The sequence below is a fragment of the Hemitrygon akajei genome, chromosome 11, assembly GCF_048418815.1.
Source record: "Hemitrygon akajei chromosome 11, sHemAka1.3, whole genome shotgun sequence".
Taxonomy (NCBI): domain Eukaryota; kingdom Metazoa; phylum Chordata; class Chondrichthyes; order Myliobatiformes; family Dasyatidae; genus Hemitrygon; species Hemitrygon akajei.
Window position 1 is genome coordinate 48,620,132 of NC_133134.1, and position 20,294 is coordinate 48,640,425.

At 42.0% G+C, this 20,294-nt stretch overlaps 1 protein-coding gene across 8 annotated transcripts in view; it reads right to left on the bottom strand.

The window, feature by feature from the left end:
* Window positions 1–20,294, bottom strand: part of rhbdf1a (rhomboid 5 homolog 1a (Drosophila)) — a 363,587-nt gene that overhangs the window by 3,381 nt on the left and 339,912 nt on the right. For all 8 annotated transcript variants that reach the window (XM_073060796.1, XM_073060797.1, XM_073060801.1 and 5 more), the window contains 4 exons: window positions 16,877–16,971; window positions 12,424–12,499; window positions 7,218–7,318; window positions 485–638 (listed from right to left, as the gene is read on the bottom strand). In XM_073060796.1, the coding sequence (XP_072916897.1) occupies window positions 485–638; window positions 7,218–7,318; window positions 12,424–12,499; window positions 16,877–16,971 (426 nt within the window). The remainder of the gene's footprint in view (window positions 1–484; window positions 639–7,217; window positions 7,319–12,423; window positions 12,500–16,876; window positions 16,972–20,294) is intronic.

A 20,294-nucleotide genomic window follows, 5' to 3' on the forward strand; every position in this document is an offset into this window, starting at 1 on the left:
CGAGGCCATCTTTAGAGAATGTATTCAATGATCTAAGTATGAGAAGATTTACAGATTGAACAGTGCTAGTGCAATAGTGCCATCTCCAATGTTAGAACGCTTTCTTTAGTGATGAGGAATTACTTATTTTTCTCAGCTCTAATGAGTATACATTTGATCCCTGTGGATTTAGCAATGGGGCTTAAAAAAGAAAGACAAGCGGCTTCCTTTGATTAAAAATAGCAAAATTGGTTTTAAAGTTTGGATGGGAAATTGCTGTCCAAAGCCTGGAGGTATGTTGAGGAAATTCCATCAATTTCACTTCAGCTACGACAACAGCCACGTACCATTGAAAGCTAAGCTGAATTTATTGTGATGTGCACAAGTAGAGTAAGGTACAGCTGCAATGAAAAACTTGCTTGCAGCAACATCACAAGCATATTGGTTCTCAAAAATTACAGAATATAAATTATACATAAGTTCATTGCCACAAGGATCTACCCACCTCTGCTCGATAAGGGAGGAATATGGCACTGGCCAGGTTTCCCGTAATCCCACTCAGGATGTAGATTATAGATATCCGAAGCCACCCTGCCAATTTTTCCAGGTCCCTAAGGATTGTCATTTGGAAGCAGATGGACACAAAGCAGTGGAGAATCCTGTGGGGCGATAAAATAAATGAGCGCGGCCACCAACGTACACTTTCCATGTATCAAAAAGGGCTTTTACTTCTTTCACTCAAAATCATAGAATTCTTTAAACCTGTAAAACAGCACATGATCAAACTTTTGCACACCATACACACTTGGAATTTAGAAGAATTGGGGGTGTCCTCATTGAAACCTAACAAATGTTGAAAGGCCTCACTAGAGTGGATGTGGAGAGGATATTTCCTATGGCAGGGGAGTCTAGGACCAGAGGACACAGCCTCAGAATAGAGGGCCTCCTTTTAGAATGGAGATGAGGCTGAATTTCTTTAGCCAAAGAGTCATGAATCTGTGAAATTCATTGCCAGTCCTCTGTACCGCCCATAGTTTGAAAGCATTCCCTCAGCTTCGACTGAGAAATGTGTAAACATTCAATTCAAAAACATTAACTGTGCCCAGGCCCAACCACTTTCATCAGCTTATTAATTACTTTCCCTCAAATCAGTGGACCAGAAGGGGAGATGTTTGCTTATGACTGAAAGAGTTCAAACGATTTACAGTATTTTAGTTTCGGTAGTCTTTCGCACACACATGATCAGACTACACTTCAGGCTTGGGCCAACTCGTAGGCATAATCTACCAGTAGATCTTTGAGATGTGGGTGGAAACTGGACCACCCAGAATAAACTCTTGCGCTCACAGAAAACACGCAAGCTCAACGTGGACCAGATCAGAAATCAGAATTGACCCCGAATCCCTGGAGAAGCCAGGCAGCAGCATTTTCTGCACTAATAGTCATCATCTTTGAGGGCTATCAGAATGGGAAAATATGAAGTCTGGATCTTCCAGCTACAGAGAATCCATCTGCAATAAATTAACCTTTGACACACTGCTCAGAGTTTCTGAATCGAGACATGAACTCATAACCATTCAAGTCAGGACAATAGTGTTAACAACAGAAGTATGGCTGACTGGCAAGAATAACACTACATCCAGTTAAAAACATGAAATGCTGAAATCACACAGATACGGCGGAGGAAAAGACAACATCTCAGGCTGTTGTGTTTAGCTTTTGCTTCTAGATCCTGCCTCTTGTATTTTGCTACTATATCAAAGAGAACCTAAATCTGAAAGTTTTAGAGGTGACCAACGTTCTGCTCAAATCATTTACTGTGATTGACTAGCATGGTGAGCACTTTATAACATGGGTCATTTAAATGGTACAATAATTGGATTAAGAGAGTATTAAAAGTTTCTGTACTACAGGATGTAGGTCAAGTGCATTAGCTCAGTCATTGATGCAATACATATGTCAATTTATAGGAAGTTAGTGATAAAAATCAAAAAATATTTTCTCTGTTAACTGGCATTTAGAATGTAACAGCACAGTACAGGTCCTTTGGCCCATGATATTGTGCTGGTCTTTTAACCTGCTTTAAGATCAATCTAACCCTTCCATCCTAGATAGCCCACCATTTTTTCTATCATTCATGTGCCTATCTAACAGTTTTTTTTTCCCCAAATGTCCCAATGTGTCTGTCTCCAGTACCAACCCTGGCACAGCTTTTCACGCACCCAGCATTCTGTGTCATATATTTCCATATGAGAATCTCCACGGTGCTCAAAAAGGACAAGTATGACAATAGGACAATATGGATGAGAGGTGTATGGAGGGATATGGTCCAGGTGCAGGTCAGCCGGACTAGGCAGAAAAATGGTTCGGCATAGTCAAGAAGGGCCGAAGGGCCTGTTTCTGTGCTGTAATGTTCTATGGTTCTAAGTGGTATCAACTATTGAGTACAAACATAAGAGCTTAGTAATTAACAAATTAAAAAGGTTTCCATTTTCCTTCCTTAAAACAAAACAGATTCCTTACACATTCAGTCCTCTAATATCAACTCGCTTCACATCCTATTCATGAGGCAAGGTTTATTGCAATCTCCTACTTTCTTACAGATGAAAACTGATTTCAAGCTTTTACTCGCTTTGCTGAACACATAACTTATAAGTATCCTACTGGACAGTAAATGGTGAGTGGAAGATACTATAATGTCATCCATGTTGGTTAGAACTGCACAGGACAGCTGAAGAGAAAGCCATTGAAGCATTGCTTGACTAAGTATTGCCTTTCCATTTATTCAAAAGGTTTACCTTGGAATAAGCTGCACAAAGCTGATTCTATTTGTCAGTGTTCAGACACGTGCAGGCGAAGCTTATGAGGAAATGCAGGAATTAATAGCCAGGTTGAAGGTGAGAATTAGAACTATGTTCTGCGGAAGGTTCACGTGACTGACCGTCGCAGGATTATCTCTACATTTTATAACAAGATTGAAGGGACAGTGATTATGAATCCAGCAATCCACCTTATGTAGCCTCTGGGTTTTATTTACTTCAGATTACACAGCTGCTTGGCCAAAGTGCTACGAATATCATATCTTATTTCTACTGTAGTTTTTCAAGATCTATCAAAAAGACCTTAAAAACATTTAGCCAACGTGGCATCAGTTACTCCCTGCTTTTGCTGTGCACAGCATCTCCATTTTGATTTTAATCTCAACATTTTAAAAGAAACACACAAACAATTTTGATTTTATATAACGTGTCACTGACATTCTAATGATTGTGTGGAAAAAAACATTGATATAGGTGTCAAAATTAACATTTGCTTCTGTGCATTGCTCCTGCTTATGACTGACAATATCAGAATGCAACAATTTTAGACAGTCTAGTTACTAGAACAGGTCAATAAAACTGCTCAAATTTCTCCTCTCAAGGAAGAAAATACTGAAGTTATTAGCTGAACTGAACAACAACCACTAACCTTATTGACGATCTCTACGCCAAGATCAATTTAGTGTTTTTTTTAAAACATAAAATCACATCCATTGATGCTTCCCATTAACATAAAACACAATACAGTGCCAAGACACATGCAGATGTCTAAAGGCTTGACTAGAAAGGTAGGTATTAAGGAGCACTGTGGACGAAACAGAAACTAGGGAGGAAATTCTAGAACACAAGGTGGTGGAGTGATTAGATCTGAGGACAATCAAAAGCAGAGCAGGTTGGAAATGTGGAAGGACAAAGTCACAAAGAGACTTGAAAGAAAAGGGAAATCAAAAATCAATAAATATCTGAGGGTGAAAGGACAAAGGTGGTGGGTTAATGGGATTAAGTACACAACATAGGTGTAACAGTTTTGAATTACCTTAGCAGAGCAAGAGAAGCAAGGCAGAGGTTTGGTGAAGGAAGCACCAAACTTCAGTTTATTACTAAGATGTGGTTGAGAGTTACAGGTAGATGATCTGAGCTGTGGGGTTGGGTGAAAGTGGAAATGAGTGCCTTCAGAGGTGTTAATACACGTTGCAAAGCTCAATTCAGGACTCAACCTGACGCTCAGGTTGCAAAAGTTTTGCTCAGATTCATATCATTCCCAAGGAGAGGAATGCAGTTTTAATTTATTTTATTGAGATACAGCATGGAATAGGCACTTCAAGCCACACCACCCAACATACCCCAGATATAACCCTAGCTTAATAATGGGACAATTTACAGAGACCGACTAATCTACCAACCGATAGGTCTTTGGACTGTAGGAGGAAACCATAGCACCCGGAGGAAACCCACACGGTCATGGGGAAAATGTACAAACTCCTTACAGGCAGCGATGGGAACTGAACCTGGGTTGTCTGTACCGTAAAGCGTTGTGATAACCACTATGCTACCATGCCACCCTTCATAGACCCAGGGGGAAAAATGGTTGAGGCCGAAGCTCAATTGCACTTCTAGCTTTACATCCATTTATTTAAGGCACCAAACCTGAAAGTCAGATAACTGGACTGGTGATTTAGAAGCAAAGTATCAAGTTAAGTGAAGTGGTACTGATGAGGAAGAAGTGGGTGGAACCTGGTATAGCACTTTGGATGATGTGCCATAGGGAAAATGCAATGGCAAATCAGGAGGATCAGGAGCAACAGGGAACGGCAAGAGCAGCCTTTACATTGGAGAGAGAAAAAGAATGAAGCCAAAAAAATGGGAAAAAAAGGAACGGAGGAACTGTATGTAGCTGGGAAGTTTACTATGATGTTAATTCCATAGTGGGCAATTAATCACTCTGCCAACTGGTGACAGTCAGAAGTAGCCAGAATCAAATAGCAAGTTCCAAGAAAATTTGTTTGTTCATTTTGTGCCGTGTTGTATGATGTGAGCAGTCATGGTCTTCCCACGAACGTGATTGTTCTTGGCAAATTTTTCTACAGAATTGGTTTGCCTTTGTCTTCTTCTGGGCAGTGTCTTTGCAAATCAGGTGACCCCACGCAGCCAAGATCAACACTCTTCAGAGATTGTCCGCCTGGCTTCAGTGGTCACATAACCAGAAATTGTGATATGCACCAGCTGCTCCCAGGACTTCACGTGACCCTGATCGGCTGGGGGGGTAAGCAGTACTACATCTTGCCCAAGGATGACCTGCAGGCTAGCAGAGGAAAGGAGTGTCTTACACTCTTTCAATAGAAACATCTCCTTGTCAAGATAGCCATGAATTTGGGAACTGACAAATACCTAATAATATGTGGAGGCTAGGGTGGAAAAGTAGATTTTTTTTTAAAGAATGATGATGGCAGATGGAAGGGGGTCAGAAAAATTAACAGCTTGTTAACACAGTGGCCAGGAGGGAAAGGATTGCATATTATAAGGAATAAGGTAATAGGAGAGTGGTGGGACAGGAAAACTTTGAATAGAAAATGGGGATTATATAGGGATGGGAGATGACAGGAATTAGGAAAAAAAATATGGGAGTGTTGAAGTTGGGGAGTTACAGAAGCAGGGGAGGGGTAAGAAGCAGTGAAGGATCTGATTATGGGTACCATTATTTTCAAAATTTTCATACGTGGCATGGATGTTCCTGCTCTCTGTTAATGCCTTTCTTGAATCACTGGAGTTCCAGAATGGACTAGAATTTCGGCAGTCAACTTTCCTCCCGATTTGCCACACAGATTAGGAAGGATCATGTCTTCCATTGCTGTTGTCAGTCATGGCAAGTTGCTTACGTGCCATTCGACGAGAGTAACACACTACAGCCCTGGTATGATGTGGTAGAAGAATTAACACTTGAGGTAGTGAACAAGATGGCAATTGTGTGAGGCGCACTGTAATTTTTGGTTAAAGATCAAAGGACTAATGATGCTGGATATGCCCAACAGGTCAGGCAGCACCTGTGGGGAGAGAAACAGAGGTCAGCGGTGCAGGGTCACCGACCTGAAATGTTAATTCTGAATATTCTTGAGCTGAACTTAACCATGCAATTCCAGGGCTGTCTAAATGTGGCTCTTTGTAATCGGCTATTTTATAAACTGGATTTAAATTCTGCAGTTTTCATGTTGATACATCAATGTATCGCTCGCTCAATATCCAGGGCTCTGAATCATTAATAAAAGAATATAATCATGCTCTAGTAGATTACATATCTTGACGGAGGTTGAGAAACAGTGATAGTTATGAGGCTGGAACTCTAAGTCTGAGCAGTTTCACTTCTCATCTTGTGCTCTAGTTCCTGCCCATCTCCTTGATGCTCTACAACCTTGAGTAAGTTATTTCAATTCTGGCTTTTTGATTACCCCTGCTGCTTCTTTGGCATCATTGTTGACAGCTGCAACTTCTGTGTCCAGATCCCAAAACTCTTACCGCCTTGATCTCCCCTCAACTGAGTGCGGATCATTTTCTTTTGTCTGATAATGCTCCTGTGATGCGTCAAAGCTGATAACCCTTGATGTGGTCTTCATTTATTCTCCCTTTACAGTAGTGATGGAGATTTCAGTGAGTATTTCTATCCTTTCTCTGTCAGTGAACCTTGCTGTTGTCTACAAAAACAATTAACATTGCAGAGTCATTGTTGAAGGCAAGTATTGCCCATGGCGATTGGGTGGCACAGCTGGAAGAGCTGCTGGGTACAGCAATTGAGCTTTGGGTTCAACCAGTTTCTCCCTCTAGGCTGTGAAGGGCAGTCTGCACAACACTTTACAGTACAGTTGATCCATGTTCAATTCCTGTCGCTGCCTGTAAGGAGTTTGATCCTTCTCCCTGTAACTGCTCCAGTTTCTTCCCACAGTCCAAAGACGTGGCAGTTGGGAGGTGAATTGTTCATTGTAAACTGTCCCATGATTAGGCTAGGGTTAAATTGGGGATTGCTGGGCAACATGGTTTGAAGGGCCAGATAGGCCTAGGCTGCACTGTATCTCAATAAATCAATATTCTGGGACCGATGAAAGGATCAGAATGTCATAAGAGGACAAATAGTTCAATAGCATTTTAGGAGGGGGAATTGGGCACTCTTCCTAGACTGGCCTTTATGTGACTCAATTTACCCTTCAACAGCGTGATCGACTTTCACTAACCTTCAGCAAGCTGCTGAATTCAGGAACATTTTGGAACGGACAATAAACATCCACATCACAGGAATTAATCAAAACCTTGCATCTTTTCAAAGGCAAATGTGACTTTTCCGTGAACAGTTGATAACTTAGCAGCTCTATTTAAGAAAATAATTCAGCAAGAGTGGCCTGGAGCTTAGCTCCATCGCACTGGAGTGCCTACCCAGCATGGAGGAAGAGCGAAAGCCAGAGTCTGTAAAACTGATCAGGCACTTCAGGATTGAGGAATGGTAGAAGACCACATACATCATCCATGCAATGTACCTGGAAAATACAAGATACAACATTCTCAGCTCTGACAAGGCAAAATAGTATTTACAGTGGTTTTGCACCATTTAAAGCAAAAATCACATTTTTCAATGCTGAGTAAACTCCACTAGAATTAAATATGTAAGATATAACCGTAATGCAGTAAAATAATGTTAGCGTAAATCGGCAAAAAGATCAGCACGGGCATGATGGGCAGAAGGACCTTTTACTGTGCAATACCATCACAGTGCGCCTCCTTTCCTTTCTACTTTATTCTATATGCTCTACATGGCTAACTTTAGACGGTTTCTGTCACTCCTTGACTCAAAACTAAGTCTTATTGCCTACTTTAATTTCTTTTGCCACTGAAATGAGGAAGGGATGCCTCTGAAGAAGCACCATTGCTATGACATAGGTGATACAAGTGGCATCTCAGCTGCTTGATTCCTGGTGCTGCTCCTGGCCTCTTCATTGACTTAGACTTGATCCCCCGGTTGTACTGAGAGCATCCTGAGCAGCTGCATCACTGCCTGCTTCGGAAATTGCACCATCTCGGATCGCAAGAACCTGCAGCGGATAGTGAGGTCAGCTGAGAAGATCATCGGGGTCTCTCTTCCCGCCATTACGGACATTTACACTACACGCTGCATCCGCAAAGCAAACAGCGTTATGAAGGACCCCATGCAGCCCTCATACAAACTCTTCTCCCTTCTGCTGTCTGGGAAAAGGCATTGAAGCATTCAGGCTCTCATGACCAGACTTTGTAACAGTTTCTTCCCCCAAGCCATCAAACTCTTCAATGACTAGAGTCTGGACTGACACCAGCTTACTGCCCTCTACTGTGCCTGTTGTCTTGTTTATTATTTATTGTAATGCCTGCACTGTTTTGTGCACTTTATGCAGTCCTGGGTAGGTCTGTAGTCTAGTGTAGTTTTTCTTTGAGTTGTTTTTTATGTAGTTCAGTCTAGTTTTTGTACTATGTCATGTAACACCATGGTCCAGAAAAAACATTGTCTCTTTTTTACTATGCTCGGTACCAGCATTTATGGCCCAAATGACATTAAGAAGTGACTTGACTTGACCTGACAGTGGTGGTAGAGCAGGGTTTATGATGCTGCAAATCTGCCATTGCTGATGGATCACAGTGTCTCTGAATGGCCAGTCCTGAGCTGGTAAATCCATTTGCAGTCTTCTAAGGAAAGCTATTGGAGATGATTCCCAGGGATAGGAATTTACTCAGATTCGGAAAGGCTGGTATAGTTGAGGAACTATACCAGTTCCTCAAAGTGGTATAATTAGACCTGTTCATTCTCCACAACTCTTCAAATTATTTTCCCTCATTAGCCCACAAAATTTCCTTCTGAAATCCCTGACTGACCATTCAAACAGTAAACCAGGTACAATTCAGATTCAGCTTTTGTGTAACCAGTCTCTACCCACTCTAAAACAGATCCTGACTGAGGGTGGAAGGAATGGGGCAGGGTGGGAAAGTAGAATGAAAAACTTTAACAAGCAGACACTGGCCAACTTGTGTGGAAGTAGGTACAACGCGGCAGTACCCATTGTACCATCCAGCTTCAACCTCTGCTGCAGAAAGTACAAGGCCAAGAGCAGATCTGTGGTTCCACAATGGCCCTAACCTGCTCCATTGTTGTTCACGTTGTAACGGGCTGCAGTATGCACTTAAATCTTCATGCCTTGCAGTGCTTGGACTGGCCCAAAGCTTCCTGAAGGAGCTTAAATGAAAGCTAAGCAGACTGCATTTCCCAAGCAGCAGCTGCTATGGATAAAACTTGTAGGAGAACAAGGATAAACAACGAAGTTCAGCAGTTCCATAGATGGCCTGCTGGTTTTCTTAAAAAGTGAATAATTAAACTTAAAAATCTAATTCCTAAACCAATGGTAAGAACAGCATTTACTATCCCTCTGTACTTGCCCTAAGGCAGAGGTGAACTACCTTCTTGGACTACAATTGGACAGGAGATGAATATATTAGACCATAAGATATAAGAACAGAATTAGGTCATTTGGCCCATCAAGTCTGCTCTGCCATTTCATCATGGTTGATCCAATTTTCCCTACAGCCCCAATCTCCTGCCTTCTCCCCGTATCCCATCACGCTCTGACCAATCACGAATGTATCAATCTCTGCCTTAAACATACATAAAGACTTGGCCTGTGGCAAAGAATTACAGTTTCTCCACTCTGGCTACTGTTAGGGCCAGTCTGTTGGTAGCAGGGTAGCTACACCTCCTGTTTGTTATTCTCACCACCCAACATCAGCCACTGTCACGTGGCCTACATTTACATTTCCTTAGTCCAATTCCACAGTGACTTGTACAGCAGCTGTCTTACAGTGGCATGGACCAATGTTCAATCTTGAGCTCGGTTACCGTCTGTCCGGAGTTTCTTCTCCTTCCTGGGTGCACTTCCTCTAAGTACCACCCTCCCCCCCCCCCCACCCCGCCATTTCTTTACACATTCAAAAGACATGCAGGTTGGGAGCTTAATTGACCACTAAACTGCCCCTTGGTCCATGCGAATGACACAATTTTGGGACAATTGATGGGAATTCAAGGAAAATTTAAAAATGGGGTTGTTCACTATAGTCAGCCATCTCTTTAAGTCACCTGGAGTAAACTAATTTGGTCAAAAATGGCTATTGCTCTGGGGACCCCAGACCCGGTCTCAGAGAAGGATATCACATTTGGCACAGATGCTTGTTAGAAAGGCCATGATATTAGCTCACCTGCTGGTTCCATTATCACTGTAGGTATTGATGGTCACAAAGTTTCCTCTTCCCTTTAATGGCTTAATTGTCCATAGTTATTCACTAATCATGGCAGCACAATAGCACGCACATTAAATCCAAACCTTGGGTATTGTCTGAAAGGACTTTACATGCTCCAAAAGAAAACAGGTTACAGAATGCAGGGAAATAAGGATAAAAGTAATGGAAATAATGGGGATTGCACCACTGAGCATGGATCCAAGGGACCATATAACTTCTGTTGTTATACGATCGTAGAAAACTCTTGACTACTTACAATGGCCAAAACAAGGCATCAAAATCTCTTGCTTTGGGTCACTTAAATGCTACATCTTATAGTGCAATATTTATTAATTCAAATACAGTTAAAGTCAAAATAGTAACTAGAAAATTATTAAAATAATTAACATGGAAAGTGGGGCTTGGTTTACAGCCTTATTTTTGTTTTTCTTAAAAAAAAAGACGGAAGTTAACCCAAGTGCTCTGTGCATTTGCTGGTCTATTAAACAAAGTAGCTTAAAGATTTAGATATAGCCAGTGCTTTGATTCCATCTACTGAGTGTTTAATTAAAGATTGCACATGAGGACATGTGCAACAGTCAGTTCAGACTGCCACACAGATATCAGATATACTATTCAGGTTTAATCCTTGACTGTGTAGCATTCTCAAACTTCACTGAATATTTAACATTAGCCTGAAATGTGAAACTGAGCTTCAGAACATTTTGATCAGATTTTGGGCTTCTGTTTTAAAGTTCAAATTCATATTCAAAAGTGTGAAAGTTGTAACCTGTGTTAGTGAGTGGTCTTTAAAAACTGGAATAGTTCCAGCTGTCCACCTATGGATTAATTTGCTGGGGCCAGATTATAAAACCAAGCAAGGGGGAGGAAAAAGAAACATCTCCAAAACAGCTGGATATTCACTTGAAATAACTAGAGGCTTCTGAGAAGCAACAATTAAAATCTAACCCAAATGCAAAAGCTGACTAGGTAACCAGACAATGACAGTAGCATAAAGCAACATAAATCAAAGTACTTACATGTAATGTGTTGGCACGTGGCCAAGTGGTTAAGGCATTTGTCTAGTGATCTGAAGTGTGTGTGTCCTTGAGCAAGGCACTTAACCACACATTGCTCTGTGACGACACCAGTGCCAAGCTGTATGGGTCCTAATGCCCTTCCCTTGGACAACATTGGTGGCATGGAGAGGGGAGACTTACAGCTTGGGCAACTGCCGGTCTTCTATATAAAAAAAACCTTGCCCAGGCTTGCGCCCTGGAAACTTCCCAAGGCGCAAATCCATGGTCTACCAAGACTAACGGAGGCCTACATCTCTGCATACAATGCTGGATATGTATCTCTGCAGACAACTCAAACTGGCACAAAAAATTTTTTTCAGCAGTCCAAGTGATTTACTCTCCCCAAGTGGCTCACTCTCCTTATCATTGAAAGTAAAATTGTGCTGCCTTGGACAAAGTGAATAGAGCCCAACATTCACTTCACTCAAAGTGTGCCAAATTCTACATGCATTGAAGTGGAATGCTTCATTCACCCAAGCTAATGGTTTCAATGCAAAGATACTGGGGATTAAAAAATAAATTCGATGAGCCATTGGTAACAGAGGCCTACAGGAGGTTAAATAGATATTGGACAAATGTAGAGGCAAATCCAATGCCTGTCTGTAGGTAAGAAAACTGCTATAGTCTGATTTTTCCAACTGCTACAGGAAATTAAATCAAAGTTCTCCCGTGAACTTAAAACTTCTCCGTTCACACTGATTCCTCCATTTATATCACACACCAGAATTCTCTTCAATTTCAACAGCAGTCTTATTATCCTAGACTTAAGCAGAAAACTGCACACAAAGGGCAGCCCTTTTCCACTAACATTTCTTCAAGGGTTAATTCTACAACTGAGAACAAAGGTTTGGTTTCTGTGATGGGAAAACAAAAAGATAGAGATGCTGGACCTCCAACCAGATTTTACAAACTCTATCTCCCAAGGGAAACTACCGACAATAAGCCAAAAAAGCAATGAGAAATAAAATGTTCATGCACACAGTCAGCGTCTCCTGTCAACTTTACAAGAAAAATAACACTATTGAACATTAGCAACGCCCATCATAATGCTAATTTATTAGCAATCACAGTATTAGTTCATAGTAGAGGATCGATTTCTGATTCATTCTAACTCACATCAGCTTCACAGTACATGGCATTGAGTCCATTTAAAATCAATGCCGCCAGAATGCCCTATGCCTGCTGTTTTTCCGTTTGATGCATCGCATGCTAACAGCTATTACCAGAATCAAACACAAAATCAACGCCAAGTATGAAATGTAGATTCAAACCTGAGAACAGAGTGTTGCTTCTTCATGGAAATAACCTTTCATGAATTCGCAATATTCCCTTGATGTAATTTCACATCTGCAAAACAAAAACCCAAAAGTGAAACCGTGGCAAAATGCAGTTACAGTTGTGTCACAGAATTCAATGCAAATTCACACCTGGGAGCTTTGGTATTCAGTAGGAGAGCCAAGACAATGCAGTGTTACCCTCGGATTGTTTTCAGGCCAGTCCTCGTATTTTGATAGAATTACATCCTTACAAACATCACTGTTCTGATGACATTGCAGCCAGTTTTACCTGGGTTGATTTCCATAAACAGAACATGACAACATGCTAATGGAATGTTGCTTAAGCTTTGACAGAACTAAGGAAATCTGGCTTTTGGCAATAGCATAAACAATTTACAAGAGAAAAAATATACCATGGATATGAATACACAATGTCACAACAGAAAATGGGAGAAGTACACGGCAGCCACATCGACAACCAAGAGAAAGGTAGCTGAAGAGTCCAGAGAGGGGCTGCACCCACAGATTAAAAGAATATTTCACTTATAAAAAGCCTTCTGCTGAAGTGTTTTTGGAGTTGTATACTTTAACACTTTCACTCTTCAAACAGATCATTTTGTAGGAATTATAGAGCAGTCAAGGTCATGTCCCACATTAAAAGACCATCAATATGAATGAGAGCAGTGCTGTACATAAAAATGCTGACAGATTAATGGTGGACGGAGACTACAATACCCTTAAATAGCTTCACCTGAATGTTTATGCTCAAAAAAACAGCAATTTTTGTTAGTGAATGAATAACAGTAAGATCATTCAGAACTGCTTCATTCACTGTGGTTTCAAGCATTCAGGCTTAAGAGATGCAAGAAATGGCCAGAACTGAAAATTAAATGATTTCATTTCTTCAACAAGTTAGGAACTACAAAGAAGTTGAAGGTACCAACAATCATCTTGAATATTACGGTGAAAATAAGCATTTGGAGGATGCAATCATTGAAAGCATTGTTTGTAGGCACTAGGTGTCTGCGCTAATTTTGCTTATTTAGTCAATGACAAGAATATGTCAGCGTACACTGAATTAATTCCTCCATTGATGACTATTAGGAACAAACGTGCAGTTTTATAGTACTTTAGTAGTGTTGGTAGTGTTTTAATTTATTCTGTATTTCATTTCAATACATAATTTGTTTCTCAGTTAAACAGTAGTTTGTCTTTTTATGCCTTTTTAACTATTTCCATGAAACTTCAGCTAATAGGGGCAGCCACTTAATTGGGCCAAAATGTACTAATCCTGAATACAAAGTACACTGCTGATGCTGTGGTCAAATAAACACGTACAAACAAGCTGGATGAACTCAGCAGGTCGGGCAGCATCCATTGAAGGGAGCAGTCAACGTTTCGGGCCGCGACCCTTCATCAGGACTAAAGGAGGGGGCAGGGGGCCTATAAAGAAGGTGGGGGGAGGGTGGAATGTGCCAGGTGAAAAACCAATCAGAGGAAAGATCAAGGAGTGGGGGAGGGGAAGCAGGGAGGGAATAGGCAGGAGAGGTGAAGAAGGAATGTAAGGGGAAAGCACTATGGGTAGTAGAAGGCGGCAGAATCATGAGAGAGGTGATAGGCAGCTAGAAGTGGAGGCAGAGTGAAAGTGGGATGGGGAAAGGGAGAGGGAAGGAATTACCGGAAGTTGGAGAATTCGATGTTCATACCAAGGGGCTGGAGACTACCCAGATGGTATATGAGGTGTTGCTCCTCCAAGTGGAGTTTGGCCTCATCAAGGCAGTAGAGGAGGCCATGTATGGACACATCCGAAAGGGAATGTGAAGCAGAGTTGAAATGAGTCTTCTTGTCCTCACCTATCACCCCACCAGCCTCCGGATCCAGCACATTATCCTCTGCAACTTCCGCCACCTTCAACAGGACCCCACCACAAAGGACATCTTTCCCTCTCTGCTTTTCGCAGGGATCGTTCCCTCCGCAACTGCCTGGTCCACACATCCCTCCCCACAGATCTCCCACCTGGCACTTATCCCTGCAAGCGTAAGTGCTACCCCTGCCCCTACACCTCCTCTCTTACCACCATTCAGGGCCCCAAACAGCCTTCCAGGTGAGGCAACACTTCACTTGTGAGTCTGTTGGGGTAATCTATTGCATCCGGTGCTCCTGGTGCAGCCTCCTCTATATCGGCGAGACCCGACGCAGATCGGGGGACGACTTCGTCGAGCACCTCCGCTCCATCCGCCACAACAGACAGGATCTCCCGGTTGCCACTCATTTCAACTCTGCTTCACATTCCCATTTGGATATGTCCATACATGGCTTCCTCTACTGCCATGATGAGGCCAAACTCAGGTTGGAGGAGCAACACCTCATATACCATCTGGGAAGTCTCCAGCCCCTTGGTATGAACATCGAATTCTCCAACTTCCAGTAATTCCCCCCCCCCTCCCTTCCCCCATCCCACTTTCACTCTGTCTCCTCCTCTAGCTGCCTATCACCTCTCTCATGATTCTGCCTTCTTCTACTACCCATAGTGCTTTCCCCTTACATTCCTTCTTCACCTCTCCTGCCTATCCCCTCCCTGCTTCCCCTCCCCCACACCTTGATCTTTCCTCTGATTGGTTTTTCACCTGGCACATTCCACCCTCCCCCCACCTTCTTTATAGGGCCCCTGCCCCCTCCTTTAGTCCTGACGAAGGGTTTCAGCCCGAAACATTGACTGCTCCTTTCAACGGATGCTGCCTGACCTGCTGAGTTCATCCAGCTTGTTTGTACGTGTTTATTGTACTAATCCTGATGTGTCCCAATTAACTGGAATCCACTGTATTTTCTTTACCCAAACTAATGTGTTCTGCCACTCCTATGTTAATTGTAATGAAGTACATTTGTAGACGTCCTTCAGGCACCAGAAGACATGGTGGGTACACCTGCAGCATTCAAGCCATACCTCCCAAGGAGATGCGAATACTTGCATGAGGAAAGTGGAATCAGAAAGAATATTTCAAATCATTGGTTGGAATCGATAGGCACTGATGTGAAACTAGAGACTGAAAATCAGTAGTTTGTTGATGCATTTGGTCATCAGGTTTCATTTTCCACCAGCTCTGGCTTTTGCTGGAAGTTTGGCCCGACATTTAGCCCAGAACGGACGGCGAGGCCCAGATTGCTGACTGGGCCTCTCCTGTAAGGTGACTTGCCTGTTGTGGCCGTGAACTGCTGAGGTGAGTTCCAAGCACTATGTTACAGATTCTGAAAGGCCCGTTTTCCCAATGCACTGAAGAATCTGTAGGCAAGCTGAGAATTTTATCCAGCTGGTTGCACAGCAGGTCATTAATGAATCAGAATCCAACCAAGGTTACATTTCCACTTTCAGACTGATAAGCTGCCAGTGAAAAGCTAGACACCAAAAGGCCCAGGACATTAGAAATCAGCAACCTTCAGCCCACTCAGTCTGTTGCACTTATCACCCATCATTTCAAACATTTTAAATTGTATTTGACAGAGAAACAAGGCTATTGATCACAGTTGAAGAAACCTGAACAACGTATTGTGGGTGAGAGCTTCACACTGCCACTCCCCTCTGGTTTGGAGTTCCCTGAATGCTCTCGCTGTCAATTTAAAGTTAGGCTCCCTTCCTGCGGATTACACTACAGAGGAAATAAGTTCCATTTTGCAAACTGGACTTCTTTAAATACAGGTGCATTAGACCCTCCACTTTCCAAATTTCCCTGCAACTAGTCCTCAATAATTTTTCTTTTAGCCCCAGTTCCATTGCAATGAACCTGGGCTACAGCCACTTTAGGTTCACTATCATCCTGTTTGAGCTGAGAAGTCCAGGTGTATCAAAACCAGGTGCTATCTAACCACAACTTTATACAATTATATGGCACAGTCTCATTGTATTCAAGCCACCTTGAAATAAAGCAAGCATTTTATGAGACTTGGAAACATACATTATCATGAACAATTGAAGGCAGATTAAATCCAATGTTTATAGGGAACTCTAGGAACGTTTCCTACCTCTGATTCAGAATTTTAATAGATTTCAGTGTCATTATTTCATGGAACAGACAAGCACTCTTGGCAAACACTCCTATGTTTCACTAGTAAAGAAGCTGGACATTGAGCATCAGATATGTTCCAAAATGACAGTACCATTAAAATAAATAAAGGCACTGTGGGGTGCAAGCAGACCCTCCCTTTCTATAACATGACTCAGGACAAGGTTGCGTCAGCTTGCCAAAACTAAATTCTGTTCTAACTTTTCTACATTACTGAGGGGGCTAACTATTCTTTTTAACCTTTCCCACTAAATCAAGGGTTGAATCGTCACACCACTGAGTTGCTAATATTATTCTCAACCAGACATTTACTGAATCTTTGTTTCAATAAACAAAATGCAGATTATATTGACTTTCCACACCCAGGTTTCTACTGAGTTCACTCTCACCTTCCCTTGGTGCCAATACAGCAGGGCCGGCCTGTGATCACACAGTCCAAGTGTAGATAATTTGTGTGGTTTCCAGCAGTACTTTTAGTGCAAATCTGAAAAACAGAATAATGGAAGAAAGCCTCCCTTTAGTAGTTTTACCATGCTTAGTCCTAAAGGTCAAAAGGTTTATTTTATTATCAAAGTATGCAGAATACAATTCTGAAATCTGTCTTCTTCAGATAGCCATAGAATACAGAAAATCATTGGAAGAAGGACATCAACCCCCCCACACACAAAAAGTAACAAAAACTCAAACCCCAGACATTCCAAGCCTCCCTCACACAAAAACTAGCAGATCACCCAAATGCCCAGCCCGCCAATCCATGAGAAAGAGAGGGTGAGAATTAAAAAAATAACTGAAAGAGGCCAATATGAACTACAGTTAGTTTGAATCGCAGTCCAATTCATAAATCCAACCCAAGGGTGCCCTGTCTAAGAGAGTCACTGCCCAGAACCATAAACATTGCTTGGATTACCGCAGTAAATCATAAAATCCACTGGCCAGCATATACTCATCATCAAAAACCTGATTTAAAGATGAGGCTAAGATAATGGGTGTAGTCAACAATTGCTTGAAAGAAGACATTTCCTTTGCACGGGTGACTTCAGGGTTAAAATTAAAATGTGACCAGGCCATAGTCAATCTAAACCCAAGGCCAATTCAAGCTAAACCTAATGTTAATCATAGGAACTGATAGCACAGAACAAGTCCTTCAGCCAGATTCGGTGCCGATCACTCATCTACACCAGGCTTGCAATGTAACGATGTAATATTCTCTCCACATTCTTCACTATGTCCTTTTAAACTCTGCCACTCACCTGCAAGCCCAGGCAATTTACAACAGTCAATTAACCTGCCAAACCACATCTTTGAGATCCGGGAGAAAACTGGAACATGGGGGGTGGGGGGATACCCATACAGGGAGGACATGCAAACCCCATGTAGAAAACAACCAGGTTCAGGACTGATCCCAGATCTCTTTTACTGGAAGTCTGCAGCTTGACTTGCAGGTAGACAGTCAGAATATATTACTTTGTGCATTTATAGGTATGCTCAATACTTTAGAAAGACTGAACAACATTCAAAAAGAACACAATGAATATCAGGGGTGAACCATTTGGCCCCTTGCACAGTTCCCTTATTCAGTAAGATGACATTTAACCTTTTACATTAATGCTACTTTCCTGCACTAGGACACGTCTCTTCCTACAAAAACCTGGTTTAACTGCACCCAGTGAGTGAACCTCCAGAGTCCTCTTCAGTAGATATTTCCAGAAGAGTTTTCCTGAGGGGGAAAAAAATCTTCTCCCTGCTCTGAATATCTAACCTTTGCTTTTAAGGTTGTGACTGGTTCTAGCCACTCCAGCTAAGGGAAGCATCACTACTTCAATCAACTTTCAATCTCTGCTAAATTTCTACATTCCCTTGAGATCAACTGTAATTCTTTTAAACTCAAGAAAACAGATCCTGTCTGTTTACTCTCTCCTCACCCAATAAGACTGGAGGTAAACATGGATACTTCCCAAAGCTTGTGGTTTAAAAGTAAACATTGCTAGCTAAATAGAAAAATTCTCTCTTGTAGGGTTTGTTTACATTTTGAAGTCATTGACAATCCTGCATGTACTCTAGTTTCTTCGAATCCAGGACGACAAAGTTGGCTCTACACATCTGATCTCTCCGGGATAATATAATCTCTGGTCTTTGCTTGTAAAGTGAACACAGTACTTGCTGGTGATTGCTAAGATCCTGCTGGAAGTTGTTAATGTGGAATGCTGCATGTTCGATTCTATGCAACACAGATCATAGTGAGGTGTCACCTAATTATAGCCATCCAGGAGAGAGGCATCAGAGTCGTTGTGCTCCACTGGAGGTGGTGAGGAGGGGTGACCAAGCTGGAGTCAGTGCTATCCTCAAGTGTTCGCTCGGCAGAAGACAAGCTGTGTTGCAGACTTCATAGACTCAGGGTCTTGGGACTGTATTTTTGTGTGTGACTGTATTATACTGATATTGTATATGTGCTGTATGTGCCTTGTGCTGTGTGTGACCGTCAACACTGTGTTTTGTCCCTTGGCCCCACAGCAATGATGACTTGCTTGGCTGCATTCATGTGTGGTTGAATTGACAACTAAACCTGAATTTGAAAATAAAATTGGAAGTAGTCAGGCAACATTGATACAAGTCTCTTGCACAGGGAGACTTCAGGACTTCCATTGCATTCCATCTAGAGTCTGCACATTCTTCCTTCACTAGCTCCCCCTAGTGATCCAGTTTTTGGTTCAAGCTCAAAACGTGGACAAATGTATTTTCTGTATACTGAAGGTCAACCACAGCGACTCAGGTGGCCTTAGTTGGGGGATGAAATCACCATAGGTTGAACAATTTCTCCATTACTAATAGAAAAACCAGCAGATTACTGCTGGTGCAACATTCTGGTGAGAAAGATAGAGAAAACATTTGGGGCAATGACATAGTCTTGGCTAATCTTGCTATGGTCTAAATGGTATCATACACAATTCTAGCTTGTTCTTCCTGTTCTTGTATTTAGTAATTTAACTAATAAATTTTAATATCTTTAACAGTTCTTTGTCTTGTGAACTAAATGTAAAGAGAAGCTGTCAGAGTGAGGACATCCAATTATACTGGGCAAGGACAAATGGATCTTACAAGTACTGACAGGCTGCACAATAGAGTACTGTCCGTCTAACAAATAACACCCCAATGGAAAATGTGGTCTTGACATTAGAAGCTTGGATTTGGGTCATGAATTTTGTACAATGGGAGTAAAGGAGAAGTCTGGAGGAGATATTATTGCTTAGAAATTAGATAGCTCAGCTCTGGCTTTCCAGCACTGTGAGACTGCGAATCAATTTAACTCCAAGTAAATGCTGTTTGCAACCATTTCCACATCAAATCTGAATTTCATGCTGTGAGTCACCCTTGTGACCTGATGTAATTCTCATGCAAGGATCCCAGTAATGATCTCATACCCAGTTCAACATTTATTTAGCAAACTATCTGAGCAGCTGGCATCACAGCTGCTCAGTTATTGACCATTGCCCATCCTTGGGACACCAGATTGTTTAAGCGACGCAGCACAAATCCTCCCCCTCCCACCCCCACCAACACAAAAATAACTCTCGACATCTACTCCCCAGGTTTCCAACCTGTCTTCTGAACAGCACATTTAACCTCCTAATTATCACTGCATTTAACGTTCTCCCTATGTCTTCAGCTTAACTTTTCCTCTTAAAAAAAACCCAACACACTGTTGTGGAGGCTGCTGTGTTCCAACTAGCATGTCCTAACCAATACCCTGCTAGGATACACCAGTCACCATCATACTAACCTCTTCCCAAAGTGCCAGGATCTGATTAT